Source organism: Triticum dicoccoides, chromosome 2B (genome assembly GCF_002162155.2).
Source record: "Triticum dicoccoides isolate Atlit2015 ecotype Zavitan chromosome 2B, WEW_v2.0, whole genome shotgun sequence".
NCBI classification, from domain to species: domain Eukaryota; kingdom Viridiplantae; phylum Streptophyta; class Magnoliopsida; order Poales; family Poaceae; genus Triticum; species Triticum dicoccoides.
This window is the reverse complement of record NC_041383.1, coordinates 583,880,657-583,894,222: the sequence shown is the minus strand read 5'-3', so window position 1 is coordinate 583,894,222 and position 13,566 is coordinate 583,880,657. Positions and strand designations below refer to the sequence as shown.

Below are 13,566 nucleotides of genomic sequence, written 5' to 3'. Positions count from 1 at the left end.
TCTACTTCCCCTACACCGCATCGAACTCGAACCGCTCTGAAACACATGCTTCAAAGGTATAACGATGAGTCGACCGCCCCTGAACGATTGAATGTGTGTTGTATGAGATGAACCGTATGTTTGCATCGTGCCCGTTTGTTTCGTGCGCGTCCCTCCTCGTTGGCCATGCCGCCGTCCCGTGGGAACCCGGAATCCGGGAGCACCCCACCATCCTTGCATGACCCGCTCACGTCACACTTCCTTTTGCACCGGTATCTCCATGAGCTACCGGAACCGATATGTTGCCGTGGCATCATTTTCGGATATGTTGCCGTGGCACCATTTTTGTTTCGTCGCCGTGGCACCCTTTTCGTTCCGCCATGGTGACCAAATGCGTCATAACATGCTCATGTCAACATTTTCATAAAATTGCATAAACTTGCACATGTCATCCGCATCATGATAACAACATTTAAATGGTTAAAATTGTTGTTTGCTTTAAATACTAAATGACATAGGGGGATTTCCGGAATTGTTGTTTGTTGCTTCCGGCCTCATTTAAACTTGCCTAAATAGTTAGTTTACTTATGCTTCACCTCTTGCCATGCTTAACAACATTTAATATTGTTTGGTAACCTAACCGAGAGAGAACTAAATAATTGTTGTGGTGTTCCGTCAATATGCAACTCGTTGCATATTGAGCTCCACTTAACTTGTAGTGTTGTTTTTGCATATTGCCATGCCATGCCTCATTAAACCGGACATGCATCATATTTGGTTGTGCATCATGCCATGATTGTGTGATGGTTGTTTACCATGTTGTTTGCTTCTTTCCGGTTTGCTTCTCTCGTTAGCTTCGGTTTCGTTCCGGAGTTGTGAGGATTCGTTCGACTACGTCCGCTTGTCTTCTTCATGGACTCATTCTTCTTCCTATCGGGATTTCAGGAAAGATGACCATTACCCTCGATATCACTTCTATCTTTGCTTGCTAGTTGCTTCGTTCTATCGCTATGCTGCGCTACCTATCACTTGTTTACCATGCCTCCCATATTGCCATGTCAGCCTCTAACCTTTTCACCCTTCCTAGCAAACCGTTGCTTGGCTATGTTACCGCTTTGCTCAGCCCCTCTCATAGCATTGTTAGTTGCAGGTGAAGTTGAAGATTGCTCCATGGTGGACAGGATTATGATTGGGACATCACAATATCTCTTATATTATTAATGCATCTATATATTTGGTAAAGGGTGGAAGACTCGGCCTTATGCCTGGTGTTTTGTTCCACTCTTGCCGCCCTAGTTTCTGTCATAACGGTGTTATGTTCCCGGATTTTGCGTTCCTTACGCGGTTGGGTGATTTATGGGACCCCCTTGACAGTTCGCTTTGAATAAAACTCCTCCAGCAAGGCCCAACCTTGGTTTTTCCATTTGCCTACCTAAGCCTTTTTCCCTTGGGTTCTGCAGACTCAAGGGTCATCTTTATTTTACCCCCCCGGGCCAGTGCTCGTCGTGAGTGTTGGTCCAACCTGTCAACCGCCGGTGGCCACCTGGGGCAACTCTGGGCTGGCCTACCAGAAGTTTGGACAATCCGGTGTGCCCTGAGAACGAGATATGTGCAGCTCCTATCAGTATTTGTCGGCACAGCGGGAGGCTTTGCTGGTCTTGTTTTACCATTATCGAAATGTCTTGTAAACCGGGATTCCGAGTCTGACCGGGTCTTCCTGGGAGATGGTATATCCTTCGTTGATCGCGAGAGCTTATCATGGGCTAAGTTGGGACACCCCTGCAGGATATATACTTTCGAAAGCCGTGCCTGCGGTTATAGGCAGATGGGAATTTGTTAATGTCCGGTTGTAGATAACTTGACACCAGATCCGAATTAAAATACAACAACAGCGTGTGTAGCCGTGATGGTCTCTTTTCAGCGGAGTCTGGGAAGTGAACACGGTTTTGGGTTATGTTTGACGTAAGTAGGAGTTCAGGATCACTTCTTGATCATTGCTAGTTCACGACCGTTCCGGTTGCTCTCTTCTCGCTCTTATTTGCGTATGTTAGCCACCATATTTGCTTAGTGCTTGCTGAAACTCCACCTCATTACCACTTCCTACCCATAAGCTTAAATAGTCTTGATCTCGCGGGTTTTGAGATTGCTGAGTCCTCGTGACTCACTAGATACTATCACAACAGTTGCAGGTGCCGATGATGCCAGTGCAGGTGATGCAACCGAGCTCAGATGGGAGCTCAACGAAGACCTTGGTCGTTGCTATGTTTTGTTTCTTGATGATCAGTAGTGGAGCCCAGTTGGGACGATCGGGGATCTAACAGTTGGGTTATCTTCTTTTCTTTTGGCTTCGTCCGTAGTCGGACTATGTGTGTACTCTGAATGATGTATGATTTATTTAAGTATTTGTGTGAAGTGGCGATTGTAAGCCAACTCTTTATCCCATTCTTGTTCATTACATGGGATTGTGTGAAGATGACCCTTCTTGCGACAAAACCACAATGCGGTTATGCCTCTAAGTCGTGCTTCGACACGTGGGAGATATAGCCGCATCGTGGGTGTTACAAGTCACCTACTACGTGTTATGATCCGGCAAACCCGGAGTGACAGAAGTCGGGACACTTTCCGGTGATGACCGTAGTTTGAGGAGTTCATGTATTCATGATGTTTGCTTGAACCACGTCGGTATTTCCCCAAAGAGGAAGGGATGATGCAGCACAATAACGATAGGTATTTCCCTTAGTGATGAGACCAAGGTTATCGAACCAGTAAGAGAACCACACAACATCACGTAAACATCTCTTGCACACAAAGAACAAATACTTGCAACACGATGTTAGAGAGGGTTGTCAATCCCTCACGGGTAAAGGGATAGGTAAAATTATAGTAGTTTGGATAAATAGATCTCGCGGGAACGCGAAATAAAATAAATAAATAAAAATTGCAGCAAGGTATTTTTGTATTTTTGGATTAATAGATCTGAAAATAAAAGAAAATAAAAATATATCTTGAAGGCAAATATGATAAAGAAGAGACTCGGGGGCCGTAGATTTCACTAGTGGCTTCTCTCGAGAAAAATAGCATATGGTGGGTAAACAAATTACTGTTAGGAAATTGATAGAACTTCAAATAATCATGACGATATCCAGGCAATGATCATTATATAGGCATCACGTCCAAGATTAGTAAACCGACTCCTGCCTGCATCTACTACTATTACTCCACACATCGACCGCTATCCAGCATGCATCTAGTGTATTAAGTTCATGGAAAAATGGAGTACTGCAATAAGAACGATGACATGGTGTAGACAAGATCTATTTATGTAGAAATAGACCCCATCTTATTATCCTTAATGGCAACGATACATACATGTCGGATCCCCTTCTGTCACTGGGATCAACCACCGTAAGATCGAACCCATCACAAAGCACCTCTTCCATGGCAAGAAAAATTGATCTAGTTGGCCTAACTAAACCAAAGATTCAAAGAAGAAATACAAGGCTATAAGTAATCATGCATATAAGAGATTTAAAGACTCAAATAACTTTCATGGATAAAAACATAGAGCTGATTATAAACTCAAAGTTCATCCGATCCCAATAAACACACTGCAAAAAGAGTTACATCAAATAGATCTCCAAGAGACCATTGTATTGAGAATCAAGAGAGAGAGAGGAAGCCATCTAGCTACTAACTACGGCCGGTAGGTCTACAATGAACTACTCACGCATCATCGGAGAGGCACCAATGAGGATGATGAACCCCTCCGTGATGGTGTCTAGATTGGATCTGGTGGTTCTGGAACTTGCAGCGGCTGGAATTGATTTTCTCGACTCACCTAGGGTTTCTGGAATATTTGGGTATTTGTAGAGAAAAGAGGCGGTGCGGGAGGCCACAAAGGTGAGCAAAACCCATCAGGGCGCGTATGGGCCTACATGAACACCCTGGTGTCTTGTGCTCACCTCGGGCCCACTCTTCGGTACTTCTTTGGCCCACTGGATGTCTTCTGGTCCAAAAAAATCCATAAAAAGTTTCGTTGCGTTTGGACTCCGTTTGATATTGATTTCTTGTGATGTAAAAAACAAGCAAAAAACAGCAACTGGCACTGGGCACCATGTCAATAGGTTAGTCCCAAAAAATGATATAAAGTTGCTATAAAATGATTGTAAAACATCCAAGTATGATAATATAACAACATGGAACAATTAAAAATTATAGATACGTTGGAGACGTATCATTTGACCGTGTGTTAATGCTTTGTTCCGATTCTCCATTAAAAGGAGGCCTTAATATTCCTTAGTTTCTAATACGACTCCGCTGCCACGGGAGGGTAGGATAAGATGCCATGCAAGTTCTTTTCATAAGAACTATGACTATTTACGGAATACATGCCTACATTATATTTATGAACTAGAGCTAGTGCCGTATTGTCCTAGGTTATGACTGTTATATGATGAATATCATCCAACGAATTCACCGATCCAATGCCTACAAATTTCTTTTATATTGTTTCTGCTAAGTTACTACTGCTACTATTACTATTGATGTTGCTACTACTATCAAAACTATCATACTACTTGGCTACTGATCACTTTGTTGCAGATAATTAATCTTCAGGTGTGGTTGAATTGACAACTCAACTGCTAATACTTGCAAATATTCTTTGGCTTCCCTTGTGTCGAATCAATAAATTTAGGTTGAATACTCTACCCTCGAAAACTATTGCGACCCCCTATACTTGTGGGTTATCAGCGGTCCACAGGTCGCTCCCACGGGCGGCTAGGGAGAGAACCTTGGCCGCCGCCAGCGCAGTCTCGTCCGTCCCCTCCTGCCCTCGGCGCCGCCAGTGGACGTCGTCCGGCGAAACCCGCTCGGCTGCGGCGGGGCCTTCCCCAGTCCCCACCTCCAGCTCGCGCAGGGGCGGTGCGGGCCGTCCACTCCGGTGGGAGCTCGACGCGGCGCTTGCACCGGTTGCTCTGGCGAGGGTAGCCACGGTCGGGGGGGGGGGTGCGGCGTGGTCGCGAAGGGTGTGGCGTGGTCGAAGGGCGCGACGTGCGACAGGGTCCTTCTCCTCGTCTGGCGGCAGGGTGCTTGAGGTGGGGGAGGCTCGCTCCCCTTTCGGGTGCGCGGCTCGGTTGGTCCAGGCGGGACGGTGGCCTCGACAACGGCATCGATAGGCTTCTGGGACTCGTCCCCACGGCTCTTATCCGGCTTGGTGGCCTCTAGGAGCGTCTCCCGTGAGGTGGCAGTTGCGATTTCTTTGTCGGCAGGCTTCGGTTATTCATCCTGGGCGCTCATCTCTGGCGAGTTGGGGCGGGCGCGTCCCTTCCCTTCCTGCTCTATGTGTCTCGTCTTCACACTAGCTGGCGGTGTGCCAGCCTTTCGTGGCCTCCATGGTGTTTGCAGCGGCGGTGGGATGCCAGATATGGCCATTTTCGGCCGGATCATGCTCGACGGCGTCTTCTGGCCGTTAGCCAGCTCTGTGGTGGCTTCTACTTAGTCATGGCGCGATGACTTCGTGCGAGGTGTGCGGGTCAGCGGTGCAGTCCTATGCGTGTGGGTGTGGTGTTGGAAGGCGCTCTGGGCGAAAGCTTGCCGGGTCTTGTCACCTCCTTGGAGGCACCGCCGTGGAGTCCACCCCCTGCACACCCTCGGTTCCATCTCTTCGGGTCAAAGCCTACGGCCTAGTTGGGTTGGGCGACAGCGTCTACATCGTCGCTTCCTTCTTTGTGGCGTCTTCTTGAAGAGCATTGGATCCCGTTTGTGTGCTCCATAGGCTGGACACTGGTGGCATTGCGGTCAGCAGTTGTCCGTTTGGCAATGGTGATGTGGCGCGATTTCTTGTGTGGTAACGATGGTGGCTTCAGGTGGAGTTGGGTTGCTATTGAGCTTTGGTAGTCGGTCTCATCCGGCGTGTTCGAGGGGTTGCCGAGCCTCACTTGTCTTCCTGAAGTCGAAGCTGCAGAGGAGGTGCCTCTGCGGTGACGATGACACGAGACAGGTGGTCGGTTCCGGTACCGGCTCGAGCAGGCCCAACGCTTTTCCCCTACAATGCTCGTCGACAGAGTCGGAGCTGCCTGATCGTCGGCGCGTGTGGTGGACTGTTTGTCATCGGCCGACGCAGGCCTCGGTGCTTCTTTGCGGTGAGGGCTACATCGGTGGTTGTTGATGGTGGAGTTGGAGTCGCCCTCGCTGAGGTGTGATGACGATGACACTTGATTGCAATCTCGACGGCGTGTGTGCGTTCTTGTGTGGGTTGCCAGGTCGCCATGTGGGCCTCGTTTTTGCGGGTGTGTTGTGACGATTTTTGCCCGGCTTTTTATTAATTAATTGGGCAACTCTCTTTGACCTTTTTAATGAATGGGGCCCTAAGGGACCGCGTTTCAAAAAAAAAAAAGATCTGACGTTACCCTTGATTGTTTTCTTTACTGTTTACTGTGGGGCAAAACCCTCACAACCTCACCCATACACAAGCAATATTTACATCATATACAAACAGAGGTAGGAAGAAAGAAAATAAAAGAAGAAAAGTAACCTATCAAGGATGTAAGAAAGAAACCTATCTCACCATATCATGTTTGAATTTAGAGTTAATCCTATGTGATAACAAAAAGATATGATGTACAAAACCCTACCTCCACTTGTAGAAAGTAGGCATTTCATGCCTAAAATCCCTTGCATTCCTCACATATATTCCAACACGAAGTGAACACCACCCCAGAGAGAAGGGTTTATGGAAATCCAACCTAGCTTGCGTAGCAATTTGCATCATATCAGTTCCTAAGTAAGCCCAAACTCTTCACCAGTTCTCTCCGAAATTTCCTATTTGCCGCATCTTCCGTCAAAGTGTTGTCGATACTGTACACAAAACTTTCTTGTTCAAGTTTTGGGAACCTTTAGAAGGCTCCTGTTGGCCTTTACTAGTTTTGGAACCTTCTAGAAATTTTGCGGACCTTTTATTTTATTTTATAGGTTTTTGTTTTTTCTTATCTTTCTATTTTTATTCTTTTTCATAAATTCAAAAAACTTTAAAAAAATCAAATCTTCAATTTTTATAAATTCAAAAATTGTTCCCTTTATGACAAAAAATTGATTGAGAATTCCAATTATTTGTTCGCGTTTTAGATAAATGTTTGGAAATTCAAAAATTGGTCTTTTTTGAGAAATGTTCAATTTTTCGTAATTTATTTGTTTTTTAAAAAAAAATCACAATTTCATTTTTATCCTTTTTGAAAAATATAATTCAAATTTTCATACTTTGTTCCAAAACAATTCAACAAAGTTTGGAAAAAAACATTTGCAAATTTTGTTCGTGTTTCTCAAACAAGTTCAAAATTCCAAAGTTTGTTTGTGTTTTCCAAAAACTTTTTTGCAATTTCAAATTTTGTTCACATTTTTGGTTTCAAATCTACCGCTGCCATTAGCTCTTAAACATCCGCACTGTCTATCAATCACTAGTAGCCAACAGCACCATTTGCTAGCAGCTTCCTTTTAGGAGTGCGTAGTTGTGAGTTCAAGTTCCTCGCAAGCACGCCATATTTTGGGGATTTTTGCAATGTTGCGCTAGGGCCGATCAGTCGCGGTCCCTTGTGGGTTGCACATGTTATTGGACGCAGTGAGCACCAATAGGAGCTACCATTTACTCCACCCCTAACATTTTTTTTGAGTGGCTTAAACTTTTTCTCTTTTTCAATAAAGGGTGATTTTATTAACTCAGAAATGTAGCATCAAGTGGATACAAAGCATTATGAGCAACACCCGGCCTCTGTATAACTAGGATGCACATAGCCGAAACACGAAAAGTCTGACAGCCAGAAGAAAACAAAAGCCGACAAATCGGCAATAGTAGAGTCCTATAGACCGACACTGTGCCTATGTCGAAAGGTGAGATGGACCGATCCGGAGGTTATGCTGCCATCCATGTTGGGTAAAAACCTCTGTAGCCACCTGCTCCAACCGCGTACACACCGCCTTGAACATCGGTTGGACCTCCGCTCGTTGTAGCATAGACCACATATGAAGCGAGTGCGTACAACGGAAAATAGCCTGCAAAGGAGAAGCATTTTTGTCATTAAAAACAAAATCATTTCTACATAGCCAAAGCGACCATAGTAAGGCATACGCTCCCACCCTTAATAGCGTTTTGAACCTATTTGAAATACCGTCCAACCAATGACCAAAAATATTGGCAACACTTATGGACGGATATAAACTTGACGCTATTTGGATGACTGACCACGTAGAACGTGCAAAGTTGCATTGGAAAAAGAGGTGTCTGATGGTCTCATCATGAGTACAAAAACAACACTTCTTACTCCCTTGCCAATTGCGCCGTGCGAGGTTGTCTTTGGTTAGAATAACTCCCCTATGAAGATACTACATGAAGACTTTAACTTTTAGTGGTATCTTCGATCTCCAATTTTTCTTATTATTACTCACCGGTACCTCAGAATGCGTGAGTGCACAATACATAGAGTCTACAGTAAAAGACCCTGATGTAGTAAGGTTCCAGCGAAACACATCCTGCCCTTCTGTCAGGCTAATTGCATCCAGACGGGACAAAAGATTATGCCATGACATAAGTCGGGGGCCAGTCAAATCCCGCCTGAACGAAATATTCGGGGGGAGGGGGGGGATGAACTGAGCACCTGCGCAATAGTATTATTTTTATCGCGAGCAATATTGTACAAGGCTGGATATTGTTCTCGGAGAGTGGCACCGCCTAGCCAGATGTCTTCCCAAAAACGAATCTCCGACCCGTCCTTTATCGCAAAAGACTCAAAGCGAAAGAGATGTTTCTTTGCCGCCATTAGGCCAGCCCAAAAGTGCGAGTCGCCAGGTTTCCAATATGCCTGAGACACCGCCTTGTGGCCTAGATACTTGTTGCGCAGTATGGTTTGCCAAACACCATCCTCAGTAAGAAGTTTGAACAACCATTTACTAAGGAGAGACTCATTCTTGACCCGCAGGTCATGAATTCCAAGGCCACCTTGGTCTTTCGGCCCACAAACCACACTCCACTTGGCTAGTCTGTATTTTTTCTTTTCCCCGTCTCCTTGCCAAAAGAATCTGGATCTGAAATAGTCCAGTCTTTGCAGGACCCCTTTTGGGAGTTGGAAGAAAGAAAGCATATAGAGGATCATATTTGTAAGGACAAAGTTAATCAAAACCAGCTGTCCTCCAACAGAGAGCGGCTTGCCTTTCCAGCTGCTCAACCGTTTCTCTAACCGCTCCTCTACATGCTTCCACTCCGCAATGGTGAGACGTCGATAATGAATCGGTATTCCCAGATATTTAATCGGGAAATGGCCATGTGCGCAACCAAACATGTCAGCATAATCGGCCGCCGCCTCAATGGCTTCTCCAAAGTAGAAAAGTTCGCTTTTATGGAAGTTAATTTTAAGACCCGACATTTGCTCAAATGCTGAAAGCAAGAGTTTCAGGTTTCGAGCCTTGTCCAGGTCATGTTCCATAAAAAGAACTGTGTCATCGGCATATTGCAGAATAGAGAGACCACCATCCACAAGGTGCGGCACTACTCCTGCAATCTGTCCGTCCTGCTTGGCGCGCTCAACCAGAATGGCCAACATGTCAGCAACAATGTTAAATAACATTGGGGACATGGAGTCACCCTGTCGCAGTCTTTTTTTGTCTGAAAGTAATGGCCTACATCATCATTGACTTTGATGGCACGTTACCTCCAGTTACAAAATTATGGATCTATTGATGCCATTTATCGGAGAAACCTTTCATCCTTAAGGCCTATTGGAGGAAAGACCATTTAACCTTATCATAGGCATTTTCAAAGTCAATTTTGAATACTACTCCACTCATGTTTTTTCGGTGCATCTCGTGAACGGTCTCATGCAGGATTACTACGCCATCGAGTATATTCCTTCCTTGCATGAACGTTGTTTGAGATGGCCGGACAACATGGTCAGCTATCGAGTTTAACCTATTCGTAGCTACTTTGGTGAAAATTTTGAAGCTGACATTAAGTTTAAGAGCTAACTGGCATTCTCTTTTGAGCTAATTGTTTTTTTTGAACATTTTGATATCTTATTCGTGTTTTTCTGAGTTAGTATGAATTTGTTATGAAGTTTTCTAAATTGACGGTCAAATGGTCAAAAGGCAAAAACATAAGACAAGCAAAGTGGTCTGGGCGGAACGATTGTTTTCAAAAACTAGGGGTAAACCTACCGGACCCAACTAGGGGCATACAACCAATTATCCCTGTATATTATGCCACTTAACTGAGTCTCGGTCGACTAAGACCTAGCCACACCTATCTATAAAAGAAAAGAAAAATCCATAAACATTGTTCCGCTGTCAGTTGAGTAAAAAGTTTAGTAAAAAAAATTGAGTAAAAAGTTGAGCATTTTGGAACACGTTGATCGCTCACCACCTTGTATTACCAAGCAACACAAGTACAAGTACAGATTAACAGGTGCACTGCCACTTACTCGCCAATGCGCACAAATTACACAAATGCAGAAAGGAAACTGAGGATGCACGCAATATTTAAAAACACAGGCACGGTTAATTAAACAAAGCCCGGGGTTGCAGCAGCTGCACTGCCGGCCGGAGCAAGGCTGGTTTCAGCGCTTCCTGATGGAGAAGGCGGCGAGGACGACGAGGAGCACGAAGATGAAGACGGAGAGGAAGGAGGCCACGACTGCGCCGCTCGTGCGCCGGCAGAAGCCGTGGAACTGCATGCAGATGGGCACCCAGTTGGCGCGCTCGTTCCCGCTGTGCGCCAGGTCCACGATGGCCGCCGCCGCCGCTGCCCCCGCCGTCAGCAGCCCAAGCATGATCTGCATGATCGCAATGGTTAACCGCCCTGTCACGTGCATGATGTGCGTGGCGCCGTTGGAGCGAGTCGGGAAGAAAGAAAAGGGCTTGTCAGTTACCGTGTCGCAGACGAGCAAGAGAAGCCTCAGGACGGTGGTCTGAGGCCGCAGCACGACGACGGCGGAGAATGGGAGGGATAACAGCAGGTACCCCGCGGCGATCGCGCTCGCCACCATGAGGAACCTGCAAAGAACGCATACATGAGGCGCGGCATTCGCCATTAACTTAATTCGAACGGTCGATGATGTGCACTGACAGGAAGGCCGGGAAGTCGTCGAAACGGGCGCGGAACTGGAAGAACTCGGTGAAGACGGAGAGCGTCTCGTCGGACGTGCCGGTGGCGATGGCCGCCGCGAGGGCGGGCCCGAGCGCCGCGATCCTCAGCAGGAAGTCGAGGAACGCCATGCACCGGCTGCCGCGGTCGCTCCGCCTGAAGAACCGCATGGGGAACTTGCGCGGCGCTGTCGTGGGCGGTGCGGCTGGGGCAGCAGCCGGAGGCACGGCCGCGGCCGCGGGGGCCTTGGAGGGCGCTCCCTGGCCGGGGGCGACGTCGTAAACGGGGATGACAGTGGCGGCCTCGCTGGTGCTCATGTTCGGTGCTTGCGTGAGGATCGTCGGACGCGGGAGGAGGAGAGGAGAAGGCGGGGTTTCTTGATGGGGTTTATGAGATGAAAGGTGCTTGTGTTTGATTTGATTGGTTTGCGGTGGCAGCGGCGGATTTTATAGAGGCAGGGATGCCCTGCTGCCTGTTGGGATGAGTTGGGTATGGTGCGAATGAGTGAGAGACGACTATCATAGAGTGGAGAAGTTTGTGTAGAGGTTGGGAGGGTTGTGGTTTGGGTTCGGGCTTTGTGGGAGTGGCCGGGCTGGAGTGGTTCCCAACTGCTCTGAAATGCATGCGCCAAGCAGTATCTTGCAGATGCAGTGGTTTGCCTCTGCTGCACTAGCCAGCTCTCACAATGTGCGATGAATAATCATGGAGGAACTGCCTCAACATCTGCTCTGTTGTGTAAAAAAAAAAAAAACATCTGCTCTGTTACTTATGAAGTCGTGCCAACTTTTTTCGCTTTTCCTGACTGCATATTAGCATTTTGAACCAAAATCCTAAATGATCACTTGCTATAGCCTCGTACATATTTATATACAAATAAATCATTGTTTCCATCAATAAACATGACCTAAAATAAAGGAAAATAACCTCAAAATAATGATAATAATAAATCATTGTTCACAACTTCTTAATCTGAAAAAACACATTCTTGGCAACCACCTGTTCATGTCCATCACGCTCTGAAGTGGCCCAGTGCCCTCCTACCATATTGAAAGAAGAATTGTCCCAATTTCATCCTCCATGTGAATAGTTTTAGTTTTGTGTCATGTGACAACGCTAGGCGTTGGTGGGCCGATCAGGTCACTGGATTGGATTGGTCGTCCCATGTGGCGTTGGATTAAGCAGCCTAGCAACGTTAGATTCGTGAGTCCCTCATCCCGGTCTCCTCACTTCATGATGAACGCACGAAAAATCCCCTCTCACCCCCCTCGCAGTCACATGAAGCACACGACTCCGCCCACCGTCACCATGCGACGCTTAGCTTGGCCCCCATCACTACGCGGTAGCCACCGACGACTCACAACAGGCGACACACACGAGAGGACGCTTGACACTGGCGCCGCTCTGCCTTGCGGCACCGCTCCATTCGCTTGTAGTGGCGCCGAATGCGTCGTAACATCGGGGTGTCGCTCATAGCATCACCACCTATCTAGCAGTAGGGGTGTTTGCCTTGCAGCATAGTCATAGTAGCGCACGCTTGAGCTCATAGCATTGTGCATAGCAAGGCACACCATTGTTGTCCACCATCATAGCATCATCGTCTCCACCTAGCTAGCAGTAACGGTGTTCGCCTTGCAACCTAGTCGCAACAAAGCGCTCTTTTAGAGAAAAGGCCAGAGCCCGACTTTATAAATAAAGCCACACGGCAGCGTCATGACAACGAACAGGAAGGAGACCAGCTAGCGGAACAACGAAAACAGTGCACCGAGCAAATAGTTTGAGACCGACAAAGAAGAAGGGATACAGGCATCATGCCAAACTCGGCTCGCAGGCCGGGAGGGAGAGAAACCTAAACTCCGCAAACAGCAACCCCAGGATTAGACGACGGGATCCCGCCCGGAGATGAGGGATGCCGAAGCCCGAATTTTGTCGATGAGCAGGTCCAGGGCATCCCGGTCTTCCTCCTTAGTCAATGATCTCCACTGCTGCAATAGTATACATGATTTGAAAAGAACGTCAGCAAGCTTAGATGGGAAGATATGTTCAATAGTAAATTTTTTCCTAATAGTCCAAAGAGCCCAGCACAAGGCTCCCAGGCCGACCCAAAACACCCTCTTGGTAACCCCAACCAAAACTTTGGCTAGGTTTCGAATATCGTAGAATGAGGAGGGGTTCCAAGAAACCTGTAACCAAGATCTGACACATCACCAAATCAACTTGGCCAGCACGCAATTGAAAAAGATGTGATCCGAGTTCTCCAAGGCACCACAGAGATGACAAAACTCCGAGCCAGGCCCATTGCGCTTTTTAATCTGATCAGCAGCCGGAAGGTGACCGCGAAAGGCTTGCCAAAGGAAATTTTAATCTTAGGAGGGACTTTAGCCTTCCAAACACCAGAAAATCTGTTCGTAGGGGAGCCACCAATAAGTCTAGAATACAACGACTTAACTGAAAATCTACCTGAG

The 13,566-nt window shown here is 46.9% G+C and overlaps 1 protein-coding gene across 1 annotated transcript; it reads right to left on the bottom strand.

The window, feature by feature from the left end:
- Positions 1 to 10,369: 10,369 nt before the first annotated feature.
- On the bottom strand, positions 10,370 to 11,524 carry LOC119368062 (casparian strip membrane protein 1-like). The gene is made up of 3 exons (XM_037633423.1): positions 11,087 to 11,524; positions 10,890 to 11,013; positions 10,370 to 10,793 (listed from the first exon to the last, which is right to left on the bottom strand). The coding sequence occupies exons 1-3, from the start codon at positions 11,419 to 11,421 to the stop codon at positions 10,578 to 10,580; spliced, it is 675 nt and encodes a 224-aa protein (XP_037489320.1). The 5' UTR covers positions 11,422 to 11,524; the 3' UTR covers positions 10,370 to 10,577.
- Positions 11,525 to 13,566: the final 2,042 nt, after the last annotated feature.

What these genes read in the sequence shown, in the direction of transcription:
- LOC119368062 (XM_037633423.1), bottom strand. Translation starts at nt 11,421, where the DNA reads ATGAGCACCAGCGAGGCCGCCACTGTCATCCCCGTTTACGACGTCGCC. An exon ending in GACGACTTCCCGGCCTTCCT is followed by an intron (nt 11,014 to 11,086) that starts GTCAGTGCACAT and finishes CGTTCTTTGCAG; the next exon opens with GTTCCTCATGGTGGCGAGCG. An exon ending in TCTTGCTCGTCTGCGACACG is followed by an intron (nt 10,794 to 10,889) that starts GTAACTGACAAG and finishes GCGATCATGCAG; the next exon opens with ATCATGCTTGGGCTGCTGAC.